We start from the raw sequence: 24,862 nt of genomic DNA, 5'->3' as shown, positions 1-24,862 counted from the left end.
TTCACAACTATACACCATTTAATGAAAGATGAGACATTATTTGCATAAATATGCACAATAAATTGACATAGTTTAATTTGAGATAAAGTTAGTTACATGAAAACAAAAACAAACTTTCATGATTTAGTAATTTAGTTGTGGTTCAGTTTTATCATGGAAGAATGATTGGAAAAATAAAAATGACAAAAGAAACGACAGAATTCTAAGATACATAAAAAAGTTTGATCTGTTTAAAAATATCTCTATTTGACCAATAGAGGGCAGTACAAAATCAAGTTATCTTCTCTTTTAAGGGTGAGAGGCATGATGGGACATGTAGTGTTCTGTCCGCCGTATAAAACAGCATCAACTCTGCTTCTCTTCCTCTTTTCCAAGCGAGCCTGAGCGAAGCAGGTACGGCCCACTACTTCATGCTTAACAGGCACTAAGTTTTGATTTCAAACTACGATATGCTCAGTCGCTGATACGTAGTACAGATATTCAAAATAAATATCTTAAATTCCGACATTTGATGTTTAGCGAATTTAGCTATATTGTGGAAGCTAATGCTAGCTCGTCAAACAACGTGGTGCGATGCGGCTAAGGCCTGGTAGTTTGGATGGACAACATTTTCATTTTATTTCCAGTCAAAACCAACATTGTTTTGAATATTTAGAATTCTACAATTGTTATATTTTATCGCACAATTAGTTTTATTCTACTGAACATAAGGAAAGCTAACATGTCTTTAGCTTTGAGGCTAAAACCAGAAAATAAGTTGTGAAACTGTAATTCTTACAAAATTTTCTTTAAATTACTTGATGCCAGAAACCCATTTAGTTAAAGAATCTATATTTCATTGTTTTCGTTGCAATTTGAATGATGTGATCGTTTGGATGGGTACAGCAGAACTTGATTTACCAAATCCAAAAAAAAAAATTAAAATGAAATTTATCTTTGGAAATGTGTTTTACAGTTTGTTTTTGTGTCAAATACATTTTTGCTGAGAAGTGTTGAAAAGTATTGATTAACATTAAGAGCACTTGCTTGTTGTGTTTAACATGCACTGCTGATGTTCTGCCATTTTTTCCCCATAAATCCCTTTAATTATCTCTATTACCAACCAGCTCTTTTTTTTAATGTAACGTTATGTTGGATGTGTTTATATTTAGTACTAAATGTTGTCACACATCAGCTTATTCACATAAAATTAAAGTCATTTTCATGTTGTAGGCTCAATAAGCCACCATGCCCGTTGCCAGAAGTTGGGTTTGTCGTAAGACATACGTCACCCCTCGCCGTCCCTTCGAGAAGTCCCGTCTCGACCAGGAGTTAAAACTCATTGGTATGCTTTGATTTCGTTGCATTGCAACAACCTTTTTTCTTTCTTTATTCAGTTTACTTGAACTACCATCTTTCTTTCCAGGCGAGTATGGTCTGAGAAACAAGCGTGAGGTGTGGAGGGTCAAGTTTACCCTGGCTAAGATCCGTAAAGCTGCCAGAGAGCTGCTCACTCTGGACGAGAAGGACCCCAAACGTCTGTTTGAAGGTATAAGGGAAAACTTGAACATAGTTGAAGTTGGCCGATGATTTAATTATAAAATTTCAGACTTCACTGTGGTGTCACGAATTCCTCGTCAATGAGGCCATCATTGTTCCTGTATGAAACTCAGGCATATAACCGTGTTCCTATTAAAATTCACGCTTTTTGTGTTTTCCAGGTAATGCTTTGCTCAGGCGTCTGGTGAGGATTGGTGTGCTGGACGAGGGTAAGATGAAGCTCGATTACATCCTGGGTCTGAAGGTTGAGGATTTCTTGGAGAGGAGGCTCCAGACTCAAGTCTTCAAGCTCGGACTTGCCAAAAGTATCCACCACGCTCGTGTCCTGATCCGCCAGAGGCACATCCGGTGAGTTTTCAGACCTCTGGAAGAATTCAAGGAAAAACGAGGGTCTAAAAATCTGCTTAGGGACTCATGAGAAACTTGCTGCTTCCTCTTCCATCAGAGGACCACCAACCTGTAACACTCTGCGTTGAGATCTCTTAAACATTTCAACAAGGTCACTTCGGTATCAAAGCCGTATACCTTGTCAGTAGACATTGCCCAGAGCCAATCCTGCCGTCTGTTGGCTCAGACTGTGCCACAGTGACATTGTGGCTGTCAGGTAAGGTAGGGGGGATTGCACCTCGGGCAATTGTGGTACTCACTGCACCTTGAGTTGTGAGCTACCCAACACTCGGGCTCATGATTTAAGATTTACGAGCAGATTTTCTGTGGTGTCAAGAATTCCTCGTCAATGAAGCCTGGTTTATATTCACAGTGGTATAAATTGTTAGTCATAAACTTCAGATAAAAGTTAAACAGAATAGCTGAATCTTTAAAAAAAAAATACTGAACAAATTTGAGATTGTGGCACTTACAAAACCTGATGGTGATGGTAATGAAAGACTGGAAATCAGAGCATGTGAAAGTTGATCTTTTTATCCAAGTTCTCTGACCTCCATTTTATGTCTGTGTTGGCAGTGTGCGCAAGCAGGTAGTGAACATCCCCTCTTTTGTGGTTCGCCTGGACAGCCAGAAGCACATTGACTTCTCTCTGAGGTCCCCGTACGGCGGAGGACGCCCCGGCCGCGTCAAGAGAAAGAACGCCAAGAAGGGTCAGGGTGGAGCCGGAGGAGCTGATGATGAGGAAGAAGATTAAAAAGGATTTATTCCAGGAAGTGTTTTGCTGACTCCCTGTTCTGTTAAATTCCTAATAAAAAATATTTGGTTTGACCAAAGAACTGCACTGCATTATGTGATTTTATTCATTTATTTTTATTTAAAAGTTTAAGGTGATTTGACTATTAATATTTAAATTTTTATAATTTAAATATTAATAAAGTCAAGGGAGATAAATGGTTACCTAGGGGAAGCTACTGTAGCTACATTGAGTTAAGTGAAAGTTGATCAAAATTAAACTTAATTTTGGTGACTAGGAAATTAATTAAGTTTATACTACATTTTATATTTGTATTATATATCATATTTTAAGTTTAATTAGACAGCTTAATATATTCACTTGATTAAAATTGGTTCAACCATGAACTAATTTAAATGGAATCAACCTCGTTTTTCAGCGTATGTGGTTGTTTGGTACAGTCCAGACTTGCGTAAGCAGAATGGTACGATCCTCTTGCGTCATGACGTCATCACGCTGGATGTACAACGACAAACCCGGAGGTGAACTCTTCCACCAGTTAGGTGTGAATGAGCGACGACGGACAGACTTTATGGAACGTGTAGGTTAAACTGGAGACAGAGGTCTTTATATTTTGGTGTACTCTGCTTTTTATGAGTGTAAGTACATAAATTCTGCAATTCTGATCGTCGGCAGCATTTATAGCCGTTTAAAAAGCACTTATTTTACGCTTGACTGCTAAACGTTAGACAGCTTTCACTGCTTTCTGTGAAAAAAGAAGTGCGTTTCAAATAAACTAGGCATTAATTTTTATTTATTTTTTTTATTTAAAACCTAAAATATAATGTATGCTTTTATTTTAACCTTATAGTAGCTTGTTGCAAGCAGCGTTTTTGGCTTTTTATCTGCCTGTAGCCATTAACGGTTATTAAAAATGGCATTCAGTGGTGAATATTGTGGTTCCGTGTTTGTAATCGGAAATGTCCTTAATTGGGGAAGTTTTAGCTTCATTTGTGGACATATGTGGCGAAATACGTGAGTGCTCTTGCTATCTGTTGCCACAACAGTGGGAAAACCAACACGTCTGAGCACATTCTGAAGCTGACAACATGCCTCACCTGAAACAGAGCAGAGTCTCTTAAACATTAAACATAATGATTTGTAGAATGTGAATGGAAGACATTTAAACATAATATCCTACCAAATACTGTGTCCAGTTATTCTGTTGCGATTGTAGAAGTATTGCTCAAAACAATATTGTCATTCTGCTCTATTTAGAAGGTATTCAAGTATACAATCCCTAATTTGAGATGCCACTTAAGACAGATAAGAGCTTTTTTTTTATATCTCTTTTACCATGTCTCATCTAAATAGTAAGATGATTCTTTAGGGTTCAGACATCAAATAGGAAGCTTGATTTATAACAGTGAACTAAAATTAAATAATCTCATAGTTGTTCCAACATATGCATTGTTTAGCAAATCGCTGTCTAATTTCCCTAGTGACAAGTAGCTAAAGAAACCATATTATTATCTTAGAATACACAAAAACACTTGATTCAAAGTTCAGTCTGCTTGAATTTAGAAAAAAAATCATTTGGCTTATTATACTATTGGTCTTACTGTTTCCTGAGGTATCTCTCAGCTCTGTTTTTGTACAATTGCTTTTTCTTTTTTTTTTTTTTTTTTTTTTTTTTTTTTTACCAATTTTTGCAGTAGTCATGTGTTTAATAAAGGACAAATTACATTTTTCTTTGTTGTGATCAAGTACAGGTACAAAAGTAAAGCTCGAAATCTGCTTAACCATCTTAGAAATATCTCACTTCATTCCATCGCAGATGGAGAAAACCTCCTACTTATCTCCAATGTGCAAAAACTGAAATATATGTTTTAATTAAAGATCAAAATCCATTATATAAATCCTAAAATGAAAGATGATTTTTCTCTTACAGCTTGGCATAACTTGTCTGCGCTCACTTATTGTTTAGATCTATGTTATTATCCACTCTAGCTACTATGCTGAAAGTGAGTCTATAATTAATGCTTTAAGAGCAAATCTCTTCTGTTACTTTGGAAAAAGACAAAAATCTAAGAAAACCATAATATATGGTTGTCTTATATAAGGTGGATTTGTTAAAAACACTTTCCATCTTAGAATACTTCCGTTTGTATATTTAATCATGAGATATATTAGAATTAAAGTCATATTGCATTGGTATGGTGTTAGACATGTTGTATGTGAATTTAACACACTGATCCGTGTTTCCTGTCTGCAGAACCATGTCTCCCGATGAGCTGGTATATTTGGGCGTCCTTGCTGCCTCCATCCCTGTTGGGTTCCTCTTTCGCTATCTCAGTGAGTATTTTGCATAGCTATTTAGGTTTCATTGTCAAAGCCAAATTTCACAGTTGTTGTGTTGCATTAATTTCCTGATGTCATTTTTAGACTGAAAATTTTTCCAAATTCTAGATTAATTGCTGCCGCTTGTAGATGTAGATCTGAATACTCAGAACTTTTATATCTTTGAAGGGGGGGAAAAAAATCTTTTTTCACCAATAAAACTCTGTTTTTCTCTTGCTTCAGGTTCGTCGGTGAAGCAGGTGGCGTCTCTCTTTCTTGGTTTGTCCATCACCATCGTTTTGTGTCACATCCACACTCTGCATTCCCTGGTGACAGTGATAGGAACATGGATTATCATCAAGAGCAGCTGGCGGTGAGTGATTACCCTCTTTGCATTTTTAAAATGCAAGTAGATGTAAGTCTGCAGCTCAGAGTGGTCAGTGAGATGTTATTTCTAACAGAGTAAAAATGCTCCAAACCCAAAGGCAGGGTGATGTGTATCTGAAACTGGCCAGCAATAAATGTTTACCAGAACATAACTTTTACTTTTTAGAAAACATTGCCTGGATTGTTTCTTTATTTCATATAATAATCCTCCTGTGGTTCATCTCACTGGGAAACCAGTTTACTTGTTGACGTCCTCTAACTTTTGGCTACACATTATAAAAAGTAACGTAAACGTGGTGTTCAGCTGAAAGATGCATGGTTGTTAAGTTTTGCATTACTCTTAAAATACACTGATCAGAACATTAAGACCACCTGCCTGAAAGCCTGCTAGCCCTCTGTTTGCTGCAGAAACCTCCACCTGTTTTGTTTTGGTGTCTCAAAAAAGGATCTGGGCAGGAGATCCTTTAAGACAAACGAGGCTTGTCCTGTTCATCCTACAAATGCCTGATTAGATATTGATCTTTGGCATACAGAACCAAAGCTTGAAAATCAAGCTCACAGTTTTGTTCCTCAAAGCATTGTGTGACCTATTTTTTTTCTGTAGCTGGCAGCATTAAACTGCTGAAAGAGGTCACAGCCATCAGGGAGTCTTGACTCAATTAAAAGGTGAACCTGCTCTGCGATACTCAGATAGGTCCACATGGACAGCAGGACCTGCAGCATCACACTGCCTCTTCCTTCTTCCCATAATGCATCATGATCTCATGTGTTCTCCAGTTAAAAGATGCACACACCTTGCCATCCACAAGATGTAAAAGAAAATCAGGCCAGGCCACCTTCTTCCATCGCTTCATGGTTTGGTTCTGAAGATTACATCCCCATTCTTGGTTCTTTCAGTGGTGGATATATGAACACACTGATAGGACTGCAATGAATTGTATTCTGTCAGAACCAGTATTAGCTTTTCATCATCTCTTGGATCTTGCACCTGGGCCAACCTTTGCTCCCCATGTGGAAAGGCAGAAGCTGTTTGATCTGTTTTATCTCACTTGCCCATTTGATTGGATCCTGACCACTGCTGGTGGGGAACACACCACAAGAGCTAAAGCTTTGGACGTACTCTGTCTGAGTTGCAAGCCATTACAGCAAGTCTGCCGTCAAACCTGCTCAAATTTTTACATTTAGCCGTTTTTCCTGTTTCCAAAGCGTCAACTTTGAAGACAATTTGTTCAGTCGTCGGTTCATGACCTGCAAGTGTCCATGACCGTAACGTTACGCTTGATTGGTATAATTACCATCATGAATTAAGTGAGTGTAGATTTTGTGGACTCATAACACCTGCCTTTGCTCATCAGGCATGCCCCAGCACTGAGTCTCACCTGGACGTTTCTCTACCTGCTCTTTTTCCGTCTGGTCACCTGGTTTGATCTTCCCGAGCCAACACCGTTTGCCAACGCCGTCCAGCTACTCCTCACACTTAAGGTAGAAAAACCCACAAACACACACACAGTAACATCGTCTGTTTGTATACCAAAAACGCGTCCTGTTTCTTGATATTTCGTATGTTTGTTTTACTTTTGATGTTTGTTTTTCTCTCAGATGGTCAGTCTTGCCAATGAGGTGCACAGCTTCCATGTAGAGAAGAAGAGAGATGTGAGCACCTTTGCTCAGTCTCCAGTCATTGGTGGTCTGTCTCAAGAACCTTCGCTCTACGACATTCTGTCCTATAGTTACTGTTATGTCGGTATAATGACTGGTAAGTCAACATTTAGTCTTCTCTAAATAAACTTGCTTATGTCTGTTTTGATATTTAGCAGCAAAATCCTAAACTTTCACATGCGCTGATGTGTCAATCGACGTTAATTCTCTCTTGCATGATTTATAACAAATGTCTCTCTTTGTCTCACTTCCTGCCACTTGTCCAACATTGTGAGTCCATATTATTTGATATTATTTCTCTGTGCTTGTAGTTTTCATACATGTATTTCTGCTGTCTTTGCTTTCCCGCCCCTCTTTCGCCCTTCTTTTGCACCACCTTGTTTTCCAACGTTGTCTTTTGCGTCATCCTTATTGCTTGTTTTATTGATCCCTCTCACCGCTGTGGTTTCTCCTTTCTCTGGTTACCCCGACTCCCAAAAGGCCCGTTCTTCCGGTTCCAAACATACATGGACTGGCTGAAGCAGCCGAACCCGCTGGCTCTGCCCAGTTGGGAGCCTTGTCTACAACGCTTGAAGATGGTCCCAGTTTTCGGGGTTCTGTTTGTGACCGTCAACTACTACTTTCCACTTTCTTACGTCCGCACAGACGAGTTCCTGGACCAAAACATTTTCTTCAGGTAAATTTTACTACTATGACTTCACAGTCCACAATTTATCTTTTGTTTTATCATTGTAATAATAGAACTCACGGGTGAAATTGAACATGTAAATTGATAAGTTGAAAATAAACAAAGTCCTAATTACATTTCTACAAATAAATTAGGATCAATAAAGAGGGATTCTTTATAAAATCAGGAAAATTATGTACAGCCCTAACCATCCAGTCAAGAGGCTGTATCTTTAGTCAGAGGCTTCTTCAAATTTGTTGCAATAGAGACTGCTGCAGGAAATATTTTCTGAGAACTACTATCTAGAATAACCCTTTGAATAATTTGAATAAATATGAGTATGACGACATTTAATTTCCCTCTGGGATCTACAGAAAACTTCTGAATTTGAATAATCCTGTATTTAGATATTTGTACATTATGGAAACAAAGGGAGAGTCTGTCTGCTGTTTCTACAGGAGGAAAATCTGATCAGATGAGAAATGATTTTCTTTGTGTCAGCTGAATGACTGTCTTTTCTTCTTCCTCTGTGTCACCAGGCTGTTCTACATGGTCGCAGTATTTTTTGTGTTCAGGATGCGTTTCTATTCGGCGTGGTGTGGCGCTGAGGCAGGCTGCATCAGCGCAGGTCTTGGCTGCTATCCTGAGAAAGCTCTTTCAAAACCTGGAGGAGGACCCACCGTCAACTACAGGTCTTTACCTCACCATCGAAGTTTGTTACAAATCATTTCGCAGAAGTGGGAAAGCAAGAATCTGGTCAGATTAGACCAAAGTCTGGTCAGATTAGACCAAAGTTGAACTGTCATTAAGCTGGTTAGATATTATGGGAAGACAGGTGGAACTAATTATAGAAAAATAATAAAATGAAACGTATTTTAAACCTCTAAACATATTTAAGACTTTGCGGAAAGACAAATAATGTCTTCAGCTGCTTCTCATCCAACTAGTCTGTGTTTAAGCTATTTCACTAAGAAAAATTGGCGAATATTATATTCTCCAGATGTGGAAAGCTAGTGAAGAAATGTCTTAAAAAGTAGTTTTACTGAAGGAGGCTGAATAGAAATGTACCTCACATTAATCTGATCTATAATTGTATACATTTTGTGTTGATCAGTCATAAAATAAAGATAAAATACTGTCAAGTTTGTGGTTGTAACATAAAATAGTATGAAAAAGTTTATTTGAAATTGATATCAGTACTTCTCAAATTAACTGTATAATACTTTATCATTAGAAAATACATTTATTTTTCCTCGCTTTGTGAACAGCCCTGATCCCAGCACTGAAGAGAAATACGACTTCAAAACCATCCAGAACATTGATTGCTACAACTCGGACTTCTGTGTGAAGGTCCGACACGGGATGCGTTACTGGAACATGACGGTGCAGTGGTGGCTGCACCACTACATCTACCCCAACGCCCCCTTCAAGTCCTACGCACTCAGGTAGGATTTACTCCTGCTGTGCAACAGCAGATTTTCAACCCTGAAACTGTGTGGCATGTGCAAACTAATTAAAAACAAATGTTTAAAGGAGCAGTATTCTGTCAAATTTACTTTTTTGAGCTTGATATCATGTTAAAATGTTATTCCTCATCAAACACAAACCTAGAGTGTTGCTTTTATTTTTTTTCATGCATGTTTGACAAATGATTTAATCTTCATGGCAACCATTCAGCTGTACAAAATACCTGGTTGGACCTAGCTCCGCCTTCAAGTCACAGCTCAGCCTCACAGAGCATCCCTCCCAAACCATTCCCCCACTCTGCTCCTTCAGACTAGCCAGCAGCAATTAGCAAACAACTGGTAGAACTGTGTATCAGTGAGCTCGTCATATGAGCTGCTTCTCATTGGAACCCTGGTAAAAACATTGTTTTTTAAAAGGGGAGCGATGTGATGACATCCTTAAGGTGCCGTGTCAGAAAGGACAAAAGCTTCTTAAGGAGACAGAAACCCAATTTCAAGGCGTTAAAGTTATGCAGTCAGTTTTCTTTGGATTTGTAGCATTTTTAAAACAACTGAAGGTAGCATGGTTACTTCATTGTGCTATAAAATGTCACTATGTGGTTGTGAAACACATCAATGAAAAACATCCTATTCATTGCTAATTCTGGCTCTTAGTGTAAAGTTTGTCTGTGCAAAATTACGATTTTACTCACAAAAATATAAGAAAGTCTAACGAAGAACAATATTTCTAGATTATGGTGAGTAATAGGACATAAAACCTCATTTGGACTTCAGTTCTTCTCTGTTGTCTCTGTGCTCCTCAGAGCTGGATGGACCATGTTCATCAGTGCCTACTGGCACGGATTACACGCAGGTTACTACCTCTCCTTCCTCACCATCCCGCTGTGCATCGCAGCAGAGTCTGCCATGGAGTCTGCCGTCAGATCCAAACTGGGTCCCACCGGACAGAACGTCTTCGACTGGATCCACTGGTTCCTGAAAATGAGGGCCTATGACTACATGTGCATGGGCTTCGTGCTGCTGAAGGCGACCGACACCGTCAACTACTGGATGTCCATCTACTTCACCATGCATGTCATTGCTGTCGGCTGCATAATAGTGGGCAAGGTCTTGAAGGGGGGGAGGAGAGATGGGGAGAGAGAGGAGAAGGAGCGAATAAATGAGGAAAAGACTGAAAACATGAAAACTGGACTGAAATCAGAATGAATGGAGGAACAGAAAAGGACTGGCTTTCGCCTTTTTAGTCATGTTTCTACCAACATGACATCGGTCCAAGACGATTTCTTCTTAGAAAAGTCAATTTTATTAAAAATGCAGTTGAGTGTCATTCATGAAACTCCGTTAAAAATAATTACTAAAGCTGTCTTTGTTTATGTAGATTCACTTGTGTCAGTGAATCATGGGAGAGGAGCTGGGAGAGTGAATGTTGCTTTTATTTTTGTTGAATGTAGGAAGTTATACATCAAGACCGGAAGTATTGATGTATAACTTTGGGTTTTAGGAACTGCTGAATGAAAATGTGAAAAAAAATCACAAACAGACAAATGCTAGGAATATATCAAGAAGTATTAAATATTGTTATTGGACATATTCTTAAATGTAAATCTTGAGGCAAATCAGCTGACTTAATGTTTAATTCAAACTTGTTCATGCTAACGTAAGGAATTTACAAGAAGTTTTTCTATGAAAAATGCATTAAGCATTTTAATAGAAAATGCTAATGTTAAATTTGAACATTACTGCTCTTTAACTTCTTCTTGGAGCCTGTGAACTCAAAAAGTTGGTCTAGTTGGATCTTTATTCCTTCATTTTCCTCCTTGTTAGGACTTCAGATGAAATGTTGAACATATCCAGTCTCCTCTGCAGCCGTGTTGTTTCCACTGTGGCGTCCCATGTGAAACACTGCTAACGTCCATTTACTGCCAAAATATCTGCACTGCCGCTACGCACCATTCAGGGTCGGGACTAAACTTTTAAAAGGTTGCCAGTCTTCTTGTTGTTCCATTATGCTGCCAGTATTGTATATATTAACACTGTGTGGCCTAGCAACACCAACAAAATCAAGATAATGTTTTTATTTCTTTTTTTTAAGGTGAATATATATTACAATGTTTTTAAAAAAGGTTTATTTTCCAATGGGAGCATTACTGTGATTTGAAAAAAATAATAAACCAAAGTGTACACCTTTTTCCCCAATTTACCATCTTTAATATGAATAAGTCCAAATAAATTCTAACCATAAGTTATAGAAAAGCCCTAAATGCATTTAATATATTTACAATTTTTTATATATATATTTCATTCATGCTTGACCTAAACTGTTTTTTGTCGTACATTTGTGTTTTTGTACCGCAGGTTGTCGAATCTGTTCTGCTCTGTTTGGAAGGAGGGTCATTTGAAATGCAAATAGTTTTTAAAACCCACACAGTGACAGTTTGTTTTCATACTGATGGTTGTTACACTTTGGGTCTATAAGAAACCTAACCCCTGGGTATCTATTTTTCCTCTTTTGTGTTTGTGTTTTGAACCATTCTTCTTGCTTGGAAACAGAATTATATATAAAGTTTGTCATTTTGTGTCCAGTTTGTCTCTTTTATCTTTATAAATTTAAACCTTTTTGATCATCTGGGTGTTAGAAGAAGATCCTTATCAGAGTTGCTTTCTTTCCGACAATAACCACTCTGTTTAGCTAACACGTTTTAATACATTTTTATCTGGAACATGTTCTCCTTTTTGACCACAGTTGTGCTTTGCAAAAACTTTTACCTCTGGTTGTGTTACTGTTTCATCTCCTGGTTGATTATGAGGTGGTGCAGTCTAAATAATTTTGGGGATAATAGGTGACGCATTCAAGGAAGTTCCTGTGGGATAATTTATATGACGGGTAAAGTCCACACCGGGTGAAAACAGGGAAGTCCTTCATCGCACATAACACTTCCCTGTAGAGAACTGCTGCTTCACATATTTGTTTTCCACTGAAGATGTGTTAAAGTTTGCCAGAATGACCATCGAGCAGCAAAGACATGGCTCGGGTAAGCTGGTGTTTTAGAAAATTTAATGATTTAAACGAACAAAAACTCAACTGAGAAACAATCTGGATCATTTAATTGTGTTGAATTGGTTCATGAATCTTTTTGTTTTGTATTCAAGCATTCACAAGAAGCGGTCATCCTGCTGACCGGGAGTCGCTCAGGTTTCGCCGGGTTTCTTCTCGAATGTCCACTCAGATCTACCATGAACCCAACAGCAGCACAAACCCGGCACAGGAGGAACAGAGCGGTTCTGAACCGACCCGGGAGCTCAGGAACACAGTTTTTCCCATGGCTCTGAAAAAAGCTGTATGGTGAGAAAATGATTTAGTGGACGGGGATCCAACAGAGACCTCATAGCATCCAAAAATAATCCCTGAATATGTTTACTGGTTATGTTTTCATAACAGTTTAACCTTCCTGTATTTTGACACTTTAAATCAGCAAACCTCTGTACTTCTGGATAGGATTATCCAATATTCCAACACATAGAAGATCATTGGAAAAAAATCAACCAAACACAAATCTGAGTATTGTCTATGCTTTGTAATGTAGGTTCGGTTCAGTCAGGCTGGATAGAAAAAAACTTCAGTATCAATTTTTATGTCTTGTCACCGATTTCCAATCAGATTTACGTCTGGACTTTGACTAGGCCTGCTTTGTCTTCATGTTGCCATCACTTTCTACAATGAGTCTGAAGAATTTGATGAACTATGAGTTACAACAACATTTAATTTCCCTTTTGGCTCAATAAAGGAACTTTAATTTAAACGGATTGTTGTTCTGCTGGAATGTGAGATTTCTTCCTGGGTTGCCCTTTAGTTAGCTTTGTCCATCAAGTCTGATCCGTTTCCATGCATTCCCACATCATAATGCTGCCACCATCATATATCACAGTGGAGATAGTATTTTCAGTAAGATGTGGAGTGTTAGTTTTTCATCATTATTAAAATGGAGCACCTTAAAGTGATGAATAAATATCTAAAATACAAAACAAAACCCTACAAATAGCTTTTCCCATTCAGAATAATGTAGCTCTAAGTAAGGATATTAAAAGCTTAGCTGCATTTAAAAATAATTGCATATATTATTTCAGGCCTGTTATTCTTCTAAAATACAGTGTTGCTAATCTGAGAACAGTAACTACTTTCTGTATTCTTTATTCTGTAAAATTTATTTGCTTTATTTTGAAATTAATGGATATGATCTGTGTAAACTGAATATGTGTTTTTTTTATTTTTCGTTGAATTGCTTAAAACTCCAATAATTCTTCTTTAAAATGTTTAAAAGTTATTGGAAAACTGAATAGATGTGTTCTCCTGTCGATTTCAGGCAAGTGCAACAAATGCAGGTTCCTGCTCAGTTCAGTGGAGGATCCTGGAAGCAAAAAAGGTCCATATTTGTGCGTAAATTCAAAAGTCACCTCAGAGAGTTTCTCTACTTCTTCTCACCATGGGGCAAAACCTTGCAAAAGATTGGAGGTAGGAATCTAGTTTATGCTTCCAAACAGCCACAAATGTAGAGGGCTCAGGCCAAGATGGCAAACTTTACTCTCTTTAACAGGAAACTTTGGCGGTGGAGTCCAATCTTATTTCATCTTCCTTCGATTCTTGGTGATTCTCAATTTTGTGTCCTTCCTGCTGATTGCTGGATTCGTCCTCATCCCCAGCATCGTGTTCAGATCGGTGGACATCAAACCGGAGAGCAGCAAAGCCGATGTTCCTCCAGGTCAGACACACAGGTCTCAGTGGCGTGTTACCGTTTATTTTTATATCAGCTTTATTTCCTGTGTTTGCTTGTTAGGCAGGTTATTTTTATAAAAAAGGAAGCAGGTCTCTGAGTTTAATCCGTTTCCAAAGAACAACCACACACAACCAGAGGTAGATATCTGTAAACTTTATCTAAATTTATGACTTAAATATCAAGTCTGGTGGATGAGCTGGACAGCCATAACATTATAAGTTATACTATTTTCCTTTTTTATTGTCTTTTTCTATAATTTTTTTGTTTTTGTTTCTGAATCGACCTTTATGACCCAAGGAGAAACATGCAGTAACACATTGATGATAGAGATATTTAAGCTGCTGATGTTTTTGTGTTTTATATGCAGAATGCTTGAAGTATGACCCAAATCCTCAAGGCCTGGTGGTCTTTTATGAGTTCTTCCTCCATTTACTCTCAGGAACAGTAAGACACCATGACAAAACCCTTCAAACATGACTGACACACAGATTCATTAGTTTTCATTTCAGATAGTTACTGTTTTCTGTTACTGGGAAATGGTATAAGAGATATTTTTTTCACAAATCAACTGTTTCATGCTGTCACAAAATGACAGGTTTGACAAATATATATAAAAAAATGTATAAGTTACATGCTGCAACTTTAATCTTCCTGCATAACTGGTCTCCCCTCTCAACACTTTGCAGGGTTTCATGGAGTATTCATACATGTTTTATGGATACTACAACAACACTGTTATATTTACTTCCTCGGCGGGCGGCGGTTTCTCCTACAACATCCCCCTGGCCTATCTGCTCACTGCCGTCTTCTACTTCGCCTTTTGTCTCATTTGCATCATTGCACGGTCAGTAACTTTATAAACCTTCACTAACATTTATCGCTGTGTTAGCTTGTCTGTTAAGGTGAATAATTGCCCAAATGCAGAATGGGCAAAGCGGCTCGAGTTGCAGTGACAACCGGAGGCAGCGATGTGAGGAGCTACAGCCTGATCGTCTTCACCGGGTGGGACTATGGCTGCCTGGGAAGCAAAGCCACCAAACTAAAACAGAGGAACATTTACTACCGGCTGCAGGTCAGCAGAGTTCGCTGCAGCTTTCTTGTCTCTTGTTCGTGTCCAGATATTTTGCCACGTTGAGCCAAAACTGTAAAGTGATTGAGGACTTTCTTTTTTCTACTTAAAACTCAAATCTAATTTTAATTTTATTACTTTATTATTTTCTCAGCGCTAAACTTATCATGCAGTATTCAACCTGAAATGTACAAACTAAAGAGTCTTGGATGTTTGCATTATTACAAGTCAAACTTATAATATTAGAGTTGGTTGTTTGTTATTATTGTTTAGAAAAGAAAATGACACTCTGTTCTGAGCAGCAAGGATGGGATACGGGTCATTTTTAGTTCGAAAATGCGTGGTGGATATAACCAAGTTTATTCTAAATCTTTGTGGCTTTACATATTATGAAACATCTTAATTTTGAAGAATGTAAAATTAGCATGGTTTAACTACTATGCTTTTTTTGTATTTCATAGCACGTAAAACCACAAACATTCACTAGTGTTTTGGGGATATCAAAACTGACTACAAAAGTCATTATTTTGTGTATCAAACATTTTCCATTTTTAGAAAATTTACTTTTTTTTTTGCATCACCTCAAATATTGCCTTAAAGGAGTGCATCAATTAATTATACTGGTGTTCCGTTTCCGTATCATCCTTGGATTGTGGTTGCAGGCTGCATAGAATTACTCTGAAGGCCTCAAACAGCTTTTCTCTAACTGACCTGTCTTTTCTGTCTCCCTACAGGTGGATCTGGAGGAGGAGCGCCTGAAGAAACATGCAGCTTCCCTCACTTTGTGCAACAAAGTTACTTTGTACTCTCTGCGTGTTCTGATGTTTTTTGTCGCAGTCGGGCTCATCGTAGCGACCTGCTTTGCCATCGCTTGTGCGACTGATTTTAGCCAGGTAGTTTGTGTAGTAGAGCTTGCGTCATGGCTCCTACAAGTGTTGATTTATCATTTATCTCCATTTCCTGTCCAACAGTCAAACAGCAATGTGCAAGGGTTCCTGGGACTGGTTTATACATATCTTCCGTCCATCGTCATCACCACAGGGAACTTCTTGGTGCCTCTGCTGTGCGACCAAATTGCTTTGATAGAAAAATATCCTCCCAGCGCCACTGTGGTAGTGGCACTACTGAGGTTTGAACAAACAGTTTTTAAAATGTCTCTGTGACACCGAGTGCTGTAAGCATCCTTTTACATTTTGAAGGAACAGCAGAGAAAATAGACTTGGTTTTAGCTGTGGAAGACAGACTTCTTAAAAAAACATTCTTCCATTTGTCATTCATTCCCCTAGACAGAAAATACCCGACTTTGATTTAATCATGAATCTGTGTTAAAACCTGTTTTGTTTGTTCAGGGCAGTTGTCTTGCGTCTCGTCAGTCTGAGCATCCTTCTCTACACCCTCTGGAAACAGATCACGTGCAATAATGATGAAAACGAATGTAATCTGTGTCTCTACAACCACAAATATTACCAGGTAAATACTCAATAAACACACCGTTCAAACAACTTCAACCAAAACACAAGACTTTTTTATGCAATAATTTAAAAAAAGAGACCTGCTGTTGTCATTTTCCATCTTTGGTGCTGCTTTGTTCTCAGATATGTTCAGTTTGTTTTTCTGTCAACTCAAGTTCAGAGTTCAAACTGAAGCTTTTTGCAGATACAGACTCAATGAGCAAAGGAAAAATATCTAGTATCCATAAACTGATGCAGTTGTTTTAAGCTTCTCATAAACAAAAAGAATAAGCTCCAACTAATGAATAAATACAAAAACCAAATTTTTGATCATTTGTGGTAATAATTAATTCCTCCAGGCTTACTTTACCTAAACTGTAGATTATTAGTTTATTTTTCTTTGTGGATACATTGTGGAGAGTTTTTTTTAAATATAATAGTCACCACTGAATATTTCCTTAGTATTTAGTGGAATTGCTTGTTAACTTGCCTGACTTACATCAAACATTTTGGACGTCCTGTTTTGTGAGATGCACCACTTCACGTCTCCACATCATGATGTGTGAAGTAGAGAACTATGGTTTTCTCAGACTTGCAGTTCCTCTCTTTTTGCTCCAAGTACTTGAATTATACTTTTATCAGACCACCAAACATGTTACCAAGCACTAAGGTTTTTATTCCTAAACGTATTTGCAAACTGTAACCTCTCGTTTTATGTTGCTTTTGGAATAATGGCTTCTTCTGCACTGAATGACATTTCAATGCTTGTCAATACAGGACCTTTATTCGTGTATTAACTGCTGACTTTGAAGGAAGTAATAAATAATATTTCTCATTTCTTAGAAATAATTTTGGTAATGTTAGCTGACAAAACAGACAGAGAGACAAAAAGGTTGTGTGTGGATCCTCCCAGCCTCCTCATAAACTTCTTATTTGTCTCATAACAGTGCTGGGAAACAAGTGTGGGACAGGAGATGTACAAGCTGACGCTGTTTGACCTCCTCATTACCATTGCTCTTCTCGTGCTGGTTGAATTTCCACGCAGGTATGCATATTTTTATTTCTGTTCATCTATTTTTTTAACCTTTCCATATAAAAGTTAAAAAAAGAAAAAAAACACAAGGCAAAATGAGTACAGAATGGGCAAGAACACAAAGTCTTGATCCAAAAATGTTTAGGTAGAAACACAAGCTCATTATACCTTAACTTTGTTATAAGAAAGCATCATCAAAATCAAAGCAGCAGAATCTTGCCTGTATATTTTCTAAAACAAATAAACAAGAAATTCCAGCTGTAAGTCTGTAGACGATCATCCATCATTATTTCAAGACTCCAGTAAAATAGATGTGACTGATACATAAAGATATCTGTGAGTCAGTCCAGCGTTTTCACGACATGACGCTGCTGTGGGGTGTTTCTGTTTGTGTTAGGATGGTGGTGGATCACTGGTCATGTAAGTTGACCCAGTGGGTGGGCCGGCAGGAGTTTGTGGTTCCCTCCAACGTCCTGGGCCTCGTTTACGGTCAGACTGTGGTGTGGACTGGAGCTCTCTTTTGCCCTCTGCTGCCTCTGATCAACACGGTCAAGTTTGTTATCCTCTTCTACTGCAAGAAGGTGAATCTGCAGCTTTAACTCAGTCAGGATCTCAAACAACGGTTTCTAATTTTGTCTTTAATTCTTGTCGCTTCTCTCCACAGATCACACTTTTCTACAACTGCCGTCCAGCGCTGAGGACGTTTCGGTCCACAACCTCCGCTTTCTTTTTCCTGGCCGTTCTACTGTTCGGCTGGATCCTCTCCTTGGTTGTCATGATTTACAGCGTTGCTGTGTGAGTGCTGATTTCTGCATTTTTATCTTTAAAATTATAACAGATTTGCTTTAAGGTGGACATTACCGAGTTTAATTATGTTGCAATTTTGGCATTGACCAGTTTGAGTATTTTAATGTTGCATCATTAAGGATTATTGATTCTGCCTCTCCACACAGGATCCATCCGTCATTTGCTTGCGGACCTTTTCGTTCCTTGCTAAGCATGTGGAAGATTGTTCCTGTGTCCATCTCCATTCTTCCTGAAAGAACAAGAGATTTTCTCTTCTTCATCGGCTCACAAGCTTTCTCCATACCTCTGTTTGTTTTATCATGGTAAGTCAGATTTTTTTTAAATCTGATTAAAATTCTGGAATTAAACATGCATCTCAATAATAACATCCCTCTAGGAGTGGTCTTATATTTAATATTTTAGATGGATTGCACAGTGATGTGTTCCAATTTATTCCTGTTGTCTTTGATGACAAAATGCTAAATTTTGTTACTCAGAAAATTAGAATATTCTGTAAGACCAATAAATATATATTCTTATTTATTAAGATTACATAATACTTAAAGGTCTGTATTTTTGTTTCCTCTCCTGCAGTGTGTTTATGTGCTACTTCATCGCTTTAGCCTCTATCTATGGAAAATCTGTTGCAATGCTGAGAGCTCAACTTAAATTGGTATGTGTTTTTTTATGTATAACTGTGAAATAATTTCTTAAAATTTGTGTATACCATCCTTATCTGAAATAGATTCAGGTGTCCAGTTTAACCAGTGTAGTATCTCTGGTTTACAGGCAGGACAGGATAAGCGGTTCTTGGTGAAGCAGATTGAGAAGATGAAGCTTCTGTCACCGCAGCACAACGAAGGAGAACAAGACTAACTCTATCTGTAAATTATGTGTTTGTGTTGCAAAAGTTTTTGAAACATTCACTAATTGAGAATGCAACTGAAATACTTTCATAAATATTGTATGTCAGTAGTACATTTTGAATTGTATTAGGCAATTCTGTACAAAAATTAATACAATGTATTTTTTCCTAAAGATAAAAATGTTTCTGTTCAGTTACTTAGTAGTACCCAATAAAACATCATATTTTTTCAAATGTTATTTGATAATCCTTTCATATGGTGCCATATTAAATTATCTATCTTCCTATTAATTACATGTATTTATTAAACTAATAAATATCTAAGCACTTTATTTTTATCACTCCCGTTTGTTTCCTTTTCCATGCCACTTGCTAATAAAACATGAAAAATAAAAGGCCATATTTATTTCATTGTGTTGAAGTAAACTGTGAGAAACAGACAAAGTGGATCTATCATAGATTATAAGTTTTATATATTATAATAATGTATTTAAAGTTAGATTTTGTCCATGTATTTGCTTTAGATCTACCCCATCGTGTCTACGTCATAATACATTTTGGGGGGTTTAGCGCCCTCTGGTGTCACAGTTTTGTAATCAATTCAACATGCTGTTATTGTTTACTTCCTGTTTGAGTGGACTAGTTCGTGTGGACCACTATGAACCTCAAGCAAGTGCAACTCCTTACCTAGATATTCGGTAACAGTATTTCTGCCCTGTTCTGTCTTCAAAATGTTGAAGATCTACATATTAGATCTTCGTGTTTCTCTCTTTTGATACACTTTGAGGAAAAGCGAATTTGGCATATAGCAACGTTTGGCTAATGTTAGCTTAAATACAACTTGTACAGGTGACTTAACAATTGTATTCTGCTTTCATATCATATCCGACATATCATTTCAGAGAATTTATGCCTTTATCTGTTCACCTGCTGCGCCCACAACAGTTTTGTTGACGAGCTTTGTCATTTTTCTTGCCTCAGTTTTGTCGCTAGCCATCTTAGTTAGCCCGCTGCTAACGATCCTTGGTCTCCAAGGCGATCATGAACATCCTCCCGAAGAAGAGCTGGCATGTCCGCAATAAGGATAATGTCGCGCGAGTGCGGAGGGATGAAGCCCAGGCTGCAGAGGAGGAGCGCGAGGCCAAGCGCCGCGTGGAGCGAGCAGAGCAAGAGGTAAAAAAGCAGAACACCCAGCATGCAGCTGGTTTTATACTGTGACGTGGGTAAATATTTGCCCCTATGTTAGATCTCTAATGTTTCAGGTCAAGATGTCTTAGATGGATACAGTGCAAATGTAGATTTCATTTATTAAAGGGGAGAAAATATATATTCTCCTCTGTCTGAAAAATTACCATCTAAACATTGTAGCTGGTTGTGGCATTAAAAGTTTGTAGTAAGTTTAATACAGGGTGCAAAGGTTTTCAATCTGTTTATGTCAGTCACATCGAAGGTTTAAGGTTATATACCACAATATCTCAGTCTGAGTCAGGTCTAGACTTTGACTAGGCCACATAACAACCTTCATTTTATGTTTTTTTTCAGCCATTAGTAGTTGGATTTGCTGTTATTTGTTTTTTGACTATTGATTTTATAGCAGCACAATCTGTCATTTGCACAGTGTCAGAGCGTGCACTGTTTATATTAAAAAGGACTGTCAGGGTGAAACAACTGTTGACAATATCTTCCTAAACTTGATTTTAAGATACTTTATTTTTTATATATATATTTAAGTACACACTTTATGATATCCAAAATATGTAATTTGACAAAAATACAATTTTGTTTGACAATTGTTTTGTATAAATGTACAGACATTTACAAGTGGCAAAGTTGAGAAAAAAAATGTTTGGTTAAATGAGTTATTTGAAAAACTGTGTTTTTTTCCATTTTTCGATTATTGTTAGCTGACTTCCTTATAACTCTTTGTCTCCACAGGCGCGTACCGAGTACCTGAGAAGGAAATCTCGGGCTGCTCTCCAGTCAGCAGGAGCAGAGGGAGCCAATGATGACGATCAGAGCGGATCCAGTCTGGAACATCTCAATCTGTTTCCTCTGGAAGAAGCGTCAGAGAAAAAGGGAAACGAGGAATATCTAAGAGAAAAGAAGGAAGAGAAGGTGACAGAGCTGCTTCTTCTGTTCTTATTTACTGTAAACTCCTTAGATTTTAATCCCTAACGGATTACACAAGATCAAATCTAAATTTTATACAAATTTGCAAAAAACTATTTTCAGTGAAGTTGTCATAGTTTATTATTATAATTTTTTTTTTATAAAGATTGACCTTTTTGCTTTGTCCATCTTGTTTCCTCCTAGACTATATGTTGGAATAAGTTAAAGTTTAGTTTAGAGAAACAATTTTACAATTTTTAGATTGTAACAGTTGGGATCTTAAGTACATTATTTAGTTCTTAATAACTGTAAAGTGTCTATATGTTATGTTGTGCAGGATATTCTTATTACTGTTATTGTTAATCTTGAAGTTTCATATATTTTTTAACATGTTTGGATTTTTTTGTCTGAACCTATGCATCTCATGCTGATGTTACACCCGAATTTTAACTCTGCAGGACAATAATGGTTATTTCTAACTCAGTTCTTTAGGCTGGCTGAATTTATACCTATTTAAATAAATTTGTCTTATTGTGCACAATAAGACAAATATCAGAACATCTTGTCAAGATGTTCTGATATCCTGATCAAATTAGCATCATATAAACACTGCTGCTGCAGGTAAATTGTGTTAAAGTCCACTGGCATTCATGTGGAAGCAATGTTGTTATGAAGATGTCTGTCAGCTGGACAGGATTTTCTACGCAGTATGGAAAAGTTGGGAAACTGACTTAACTTCTTTTCAGATCTGGAGAACAAATTAAAGACATAGAATATTGTTTTTTCCAGACTTTAATACCAATCTCATCTTCTAAAGGTTGTGTCCTTCATTCCTTCTTTTGTTGTAAAAGCTTTAGAAATATCTGCCATAAATTTGATGATATTTTCAATATTCCATATTTTAAATTTATATAAAAGTTTGTTTGTTTACATGGAAAATGTGTAGCGGTGGTGAATGTTACAGTGATTACAGTAATTAAAATACTCATTTTATTAAGCTCAATCAAAAAGAAACTTGCGTAGTATAAAATACTACTCTCTATTTTAAGTAGTAAATATTTAGAAAATACTGAAGTTGATTAAACCAGAAAGTGTTGGTTTCAAACCGTTCTTATTTACAGTCATAATGAAACAAATAGTTTTGACGATTGTTTCATGAGTAAAAGGGAAAAAAACAAATATTTTGTCGTTTTGATTTTCCTTTTCCCCCTGTTTTTATTTTTATAGGAGAAGCAGGAAAGAGCTATTGGCTTACTCGTGTCTTTGGGGCCACAGCCAGGGTCAGAGGTCACCCCGTGGTACATGAAAAGCAGCCAAGAAAAAGAAGAGGAGAGGAAAGAGAAAGAACAGAGGAAGGGGATTTCTGAAGAGGAGAGAGAGAAGAAGGATCGCAGACTGAAGGATAGTTTGGATCCTTTGAAGGACATGAAGAAAGCGATGGGTGTTTATGAGAGGAGGGAGCAGAAGAAGAAGAAAGAAAAACGAGACAAAGGGGAAAAGAAAGTCACAGGAGAGAGGTACGAGTGGACTTTATGTTTAGACAAAAAGACCAGACTTGTTAAGGAGTTAAAGCCTAAATGATGAAACGTGTTTTCTGTCTTCTTCAGCTCCATAGAGCGGCTTCGAGCTGAGCGCCTGCAGAGGGAGGCAGAAGAAAGGAGGCGAGCCCAGGCGCTGCTTGACCAGCGGAGCGGTAAAAGAAAGGGAACGGACGCAGAAGTGAACGAGAGGGAGCGGCCGTACAACAACGCCTTCTTCCCAGAACTCGCCCGGAAACGGCAGCGGCGCGACCGGGAGAGCTGGAGGGATGAAATCCTGAAATCTTGAAACCTTTTAAAAACTGATAATAGCATTCAGAGAGAATTGAAATGTTATTTCTTTTCTTAGTGTTTCCCATTTAAATGGAGGATGGGGGTCACGTTCAGCAGCAGCAGCCTGGTTTAACCCCTGCAGTGTTTTGCTTATGAGCACATCAGCAGGGCAGATGGTTGTCCACACAGGGGGCTCAGCCTGTCAGCCTGGCTCACACCGTCTGAACGCATCACACTGAAAAAAAGAAACCCAGGCTTTGCCTCTGTTTGAATTCTCTGGCATGTTTTGCTGAATTGTGATTCTTTGTCAAATGGATAAATTTTCAGCGATTGCCTTGGACTTTGAGGAGTTATGTTCGGCATTTTCTCTCTCTTTTTTTTTCTTTTCAAAGATGTTAAAAAGACAACATTCTCTAAATTGTGGGCTGAAGTAAAAATGATCATCTTTTCAGCACGTAAAGAAAAATGCTTCTTGTTTTTGTGTGGAGATGCTCCTCTGCTCCTTGTGGACCAGATGTGTGTTTTTCATGTTTGTGTTTCTGGCATTTATTCAGCAGATATTTCAGCGCGTCGCAGACCCACTCATGACTGCGTCTCGTTTGGGCGCCTCGGTTTCAGGCAGCACACTGACTCACTTGTACAACGCAGACACGTGGAAACATCAAAGCATTTCGGCGCCACCACTGATACGAATGTCTGCAGTGAAACATTATGAAAGCTACAGATTTAAAAACCGTCTTGGATTTGTGCCTCTTTGCATCAGTGATGTTTACATTTCGTCAGGTAATTATGAAAGATATATGTTGAATAAATGGACGAACTGGGAGAAAAACATAATATTCAAACTGTGTTTCTACTTTGTGCAAATTGATATGAACGTTTTAGATGAATATTTGTAGATTCAGACTTTGTTTCTTGTTCCACTGGTTTAAAAACGTTTTGTGCACCGTTGGGTTGAAAGTATTCAGGGGACTAAAATACCCCCCCAATTTAAAATGTTAATATAACATAATGATTTTTTTCTGCTTTATCTGCACAACCCTAAATTAAACATGTTCTAATTTCCCTCATTGTTCACAGTTAGTTAATTTTTAAGGCTCATTACTTTCTATTTTGTTGGTCTAAAAATGTTTTTAGTTTATTACCTCCAGACAAAAATGACAGTTTTCTTCTAAAATGTTTGAATAGTGTCTGTGTTTGTTAGTAAAACACAGCTGAATGTTTGTGGACAAAAAAATTACTGAGAAATAGAAATTAAAGCCAAAAAGAGGAAATTTCATTTGTGTTGTGCTTTACATCTTACATTTAGGAAGATTTAAACTTGGACGAAAAATCTAATCCGAAAAAAATTACTAAAATCTTTAGTTTTATAAGAAAACATCTTTCCTACAAGTAAGATCATCTGTCAGAGGATATAGTACATTTTTTGTTATAATAAAGAATTATTGACATAAAACAAGCTCATATGTGTTGCAGAAAAGTTACTTTTAAGTCAGTTTTGTCTTATTTCAAATTAACTTAGATGTTTGCACTAAAAAGTAGAAAATAAATACTGAAGATTTTGTTGCATCACCTCGTTGAACCCTCTTCTATGTGTTAATGTATACTGCTCAAAAAAATAAAGGGAACACTCAAACAACACAATATAACTCCAAGTAAATCAAACTTGTGTGAAATCAAACTGTCCACTTAGAAAGCAACACTGATTGACAATCAATATCACCTGCTGTGGTGCAAATGGAATAGACAACAGGTGGAAATTATTTTCATATTGATTTCATTCATTCA

General features: G+C 37.5%; 4 protein-coding genes across 6 annotated transcripts; all 4 read left to right on the top strand.

Annotated features, from left to right (window-relative positions):
- The first annotated feature begins 305 nt into the window (after window positions 1-305).
- Window positions 306-2,762, top strand: rps9 (ribosomal protein S9). The gene is made up of 5 exons (XM_055047523.1): window positions 306-393; window positions 1,213-1,324; window positions 1,406-1,528; window positions 1,701-1,887; window positions 2,503-2,762. Exons 2-5 carry the CDS (start codon window positions 1,228-1,230, stop codon window positions 2,678-2,680), a joined length of 585 nt encoding a protein of 194 aa, XP_054903498.1. The 5' UTR covers window positions 306-393; window positions 1,213-1,227; the 3' UTR covers window positions 2,681-2,762.
- A 409-nt stretch (window positions 2,763-3,171) lies between these two features.
- On the top strand, window positions 3,172-11,760 carry mboat7 (membrane bound O-acyltransferase domain containing 7). Of its 2 annotated transcripts, none has more exons than XM_055047502.1 (9): window positions 3,172-3,260; window positions 4,935-5,014; window positions 5,243-5,372; window positions 6,742-6,868; window positions 6,986-7,142; window positions 7,526-7,721; window positions 8,252-8,404; window positions 8,981-9,157; window positions 9,982-11,760. In XM_055047502.1, the coding sequence occupies exons 1-9, from the start codon at window positions 3,229-3,231 to the stop codon at window positions 10,382-10,384; spliced, it is 1,455 nt and encodes a 484-aa protein (XP_054903477.1). In that variant the 5' UTR covers window positions 3,172-3,228; the 3' UTR covers window positions 10,385-11,760. The 2 variants fall into 2 exon arrangements, with proteins under 2 accessions (XP_054903477.1, XP_054903478.1); XM_055047503.1 differs by having other exon boundaries at window positions 3,178-3,318.
- A 338-nt stretch (window positions 11,761-12,098) lies between these two features.
- On the top strand, window positions 12,099-19,589 carry tmc4 (transmembrane channel-like 4). Its single transcript, XM_055047481.1, has 16 exons — window positions 12,099-12,210; window positions 12,329-12,521; window positions 13,540-13,688; window positions 13,771-13,935; window positions 14,318-14,394; window positions 14,637-14,794; window positions 14,875-15,022; window positions 15,754-15,912; window positions 15,991-16,148; window positions 16,369-16,489; window positions 17,418-17,515; window positions 17,901-18,084; window positions 18,168-18,298; window positions 18,457-18,612; window positions 18,884-18,962; window positions 19,079-19,589. The coding sequence occupies exons 1-16, from the start codon at window positions 12,180-12,182 to the stop codon at window positions 19,163-19,165; spliced, it is 2,094 nt and encodes a 697-aa protein (XP_054903456.1). The 5' UTR covers window positions 12,099-12,179; the 3' UTR covers window positions 19,166-19,589.
- A 154-nt stretch (window positions 19,590-19,743) lies between these two features.
- leng1 (leukocyte receptor cluster (LRC) member 1) lies at window positions 19,744-24,139 on the top strand. Of its 2 annotated transcripts, none has more exons than XM_055047513.1 (5): window positions 19,744-19,852; window positions 20,136-20,327; window positions 21,090-21,269; window positions 22,491-22,780; window positions 22,871-24,139. In XM_055047513.1, the coding sequence occupies exons 2-5, from the start codon at window positions 20,196-20,198 to the stop codon at window positions 23,088-23,090; spliced, it is 822 nt and encodes a 273-aa protein (XP_054903488.1). In that variant the 5' UTR covers window positions 19,744-19,852; window positions 20,136-20,195; the 3' UTR covers window positions 23,091-24,139. The 2 variants fall into 2 exon arrangements, with proteins under 2 accessions (XP_054903488.1, XP_054903489.1); XM_055047514.1 differs by lacking the exon at window positions 19,744-19,852 and adding an exon at window positions 19,926-20,003.
- Window positions 24,140-24,862: the final 723 nt, after the last annotated feature.

Source organism: Poeciliopsis prolifica, unplaced genomic scaffold (assembly GCF_027474105.1).
Source record: "Poeciliopsis prolifica strain line A6 unplaced genomic scaffold, Auburn_PproV2 SCAFFOLD026, whole genome shotgun sequence".
Lineage (NCBI taxonomy): Eukaryota > Metazoa > Chordata > Actinopteri > Cyprinodontiformes > Poeciliidae > Poeciliopsis > Poeciliopsis prolifica.
Note: the sequence above shows the minus strand (reverse complement) of the source record. Positions and strands in the feature narration are given on the sequence as shown.

Bases quoted from the DNA above. Each gene is read 5' to 3' on its own strand.
- rps9 (XM_055047523.1), top strand. From the start codon at position 1,228: ATGCCCGTTGCCAGAAGTTGGGTTTGTCGTAAGACATACGTCACCCCT. The intron at 1,325-1,405 runs GTATGCTTTGAT...CTTTCTTTCCAG, and splicing joins CCAGGAGTTAAAACTCATTG to GCGAGTATGGTCTGAGAAAC. The intron at 1,529-1,700 runs GTATAAGGGAAA...TGTGTTTTCCAG, and splicing joins CCCCAAACGTCTGTTTGAAG to GTAATGCTTTGCTCAGGCGT.
- mboat7 (XM_055047502.1), top strand. From the start codon at position 3,229: ATGAGCGACGACGGACAGACTTTATGGAACGT. The intron at 6,869-6,985 runs GTAGAAAAACCC...TTTTTCTCTCAG, and splicing joins AGCTACTCCTCACACTTAAG to ATGGTCAGTCTTGCCAATGA. The intron at 9,158-9,981 runs GTAGGATTTACT...TGTGCTCCTCAG, and splicing joins TTCAAGTCCTACGCACTCAG to AGCTGGATGGACCATGTTCA.
- tmc4 (XM_055047481.1), top strand. From the start codon at position 12,180: ATGACCATCGAGCAGCAAAGACATGGCTCGG. The intron at 14,795-14,874 runs GTCAGTAACTTT...GCCCAAATGCAG, and splicing joins CTCATTTGCATCATTGCACG to AATGGGCAAAGCGGCTCGAG. The intron at 18,613-18,883 runs GTAAGTCAGATT...CCTCTCCTGCAG, and splicing joins CCTCTGTTTGTTTTATCATG to TGTGTTTATGTGCTACTTCA.
- leng1 (XM_055047513.1), top strand. From the start codon at position 20,196: ATGAACATCCTCCCGAAGAAGAGCTGGCATGTCCGCAATAAGGATAAT. The intron at 20,328-21,089 runs GTAAAAAAGCAG...TTGTCTCCACAG, and splicing joins TGGAGCGAGCAGAGCAAGAG to GCGCGTACCGAGTACCTGAG. The intron at 22,781-22,870 runs GTACGAGTGGAC...TGTCTTCTTCAG, and splicing joins AAGAAAGTCACAGGAGAGAG to CTCCATAGAGCGGCTTCGAG.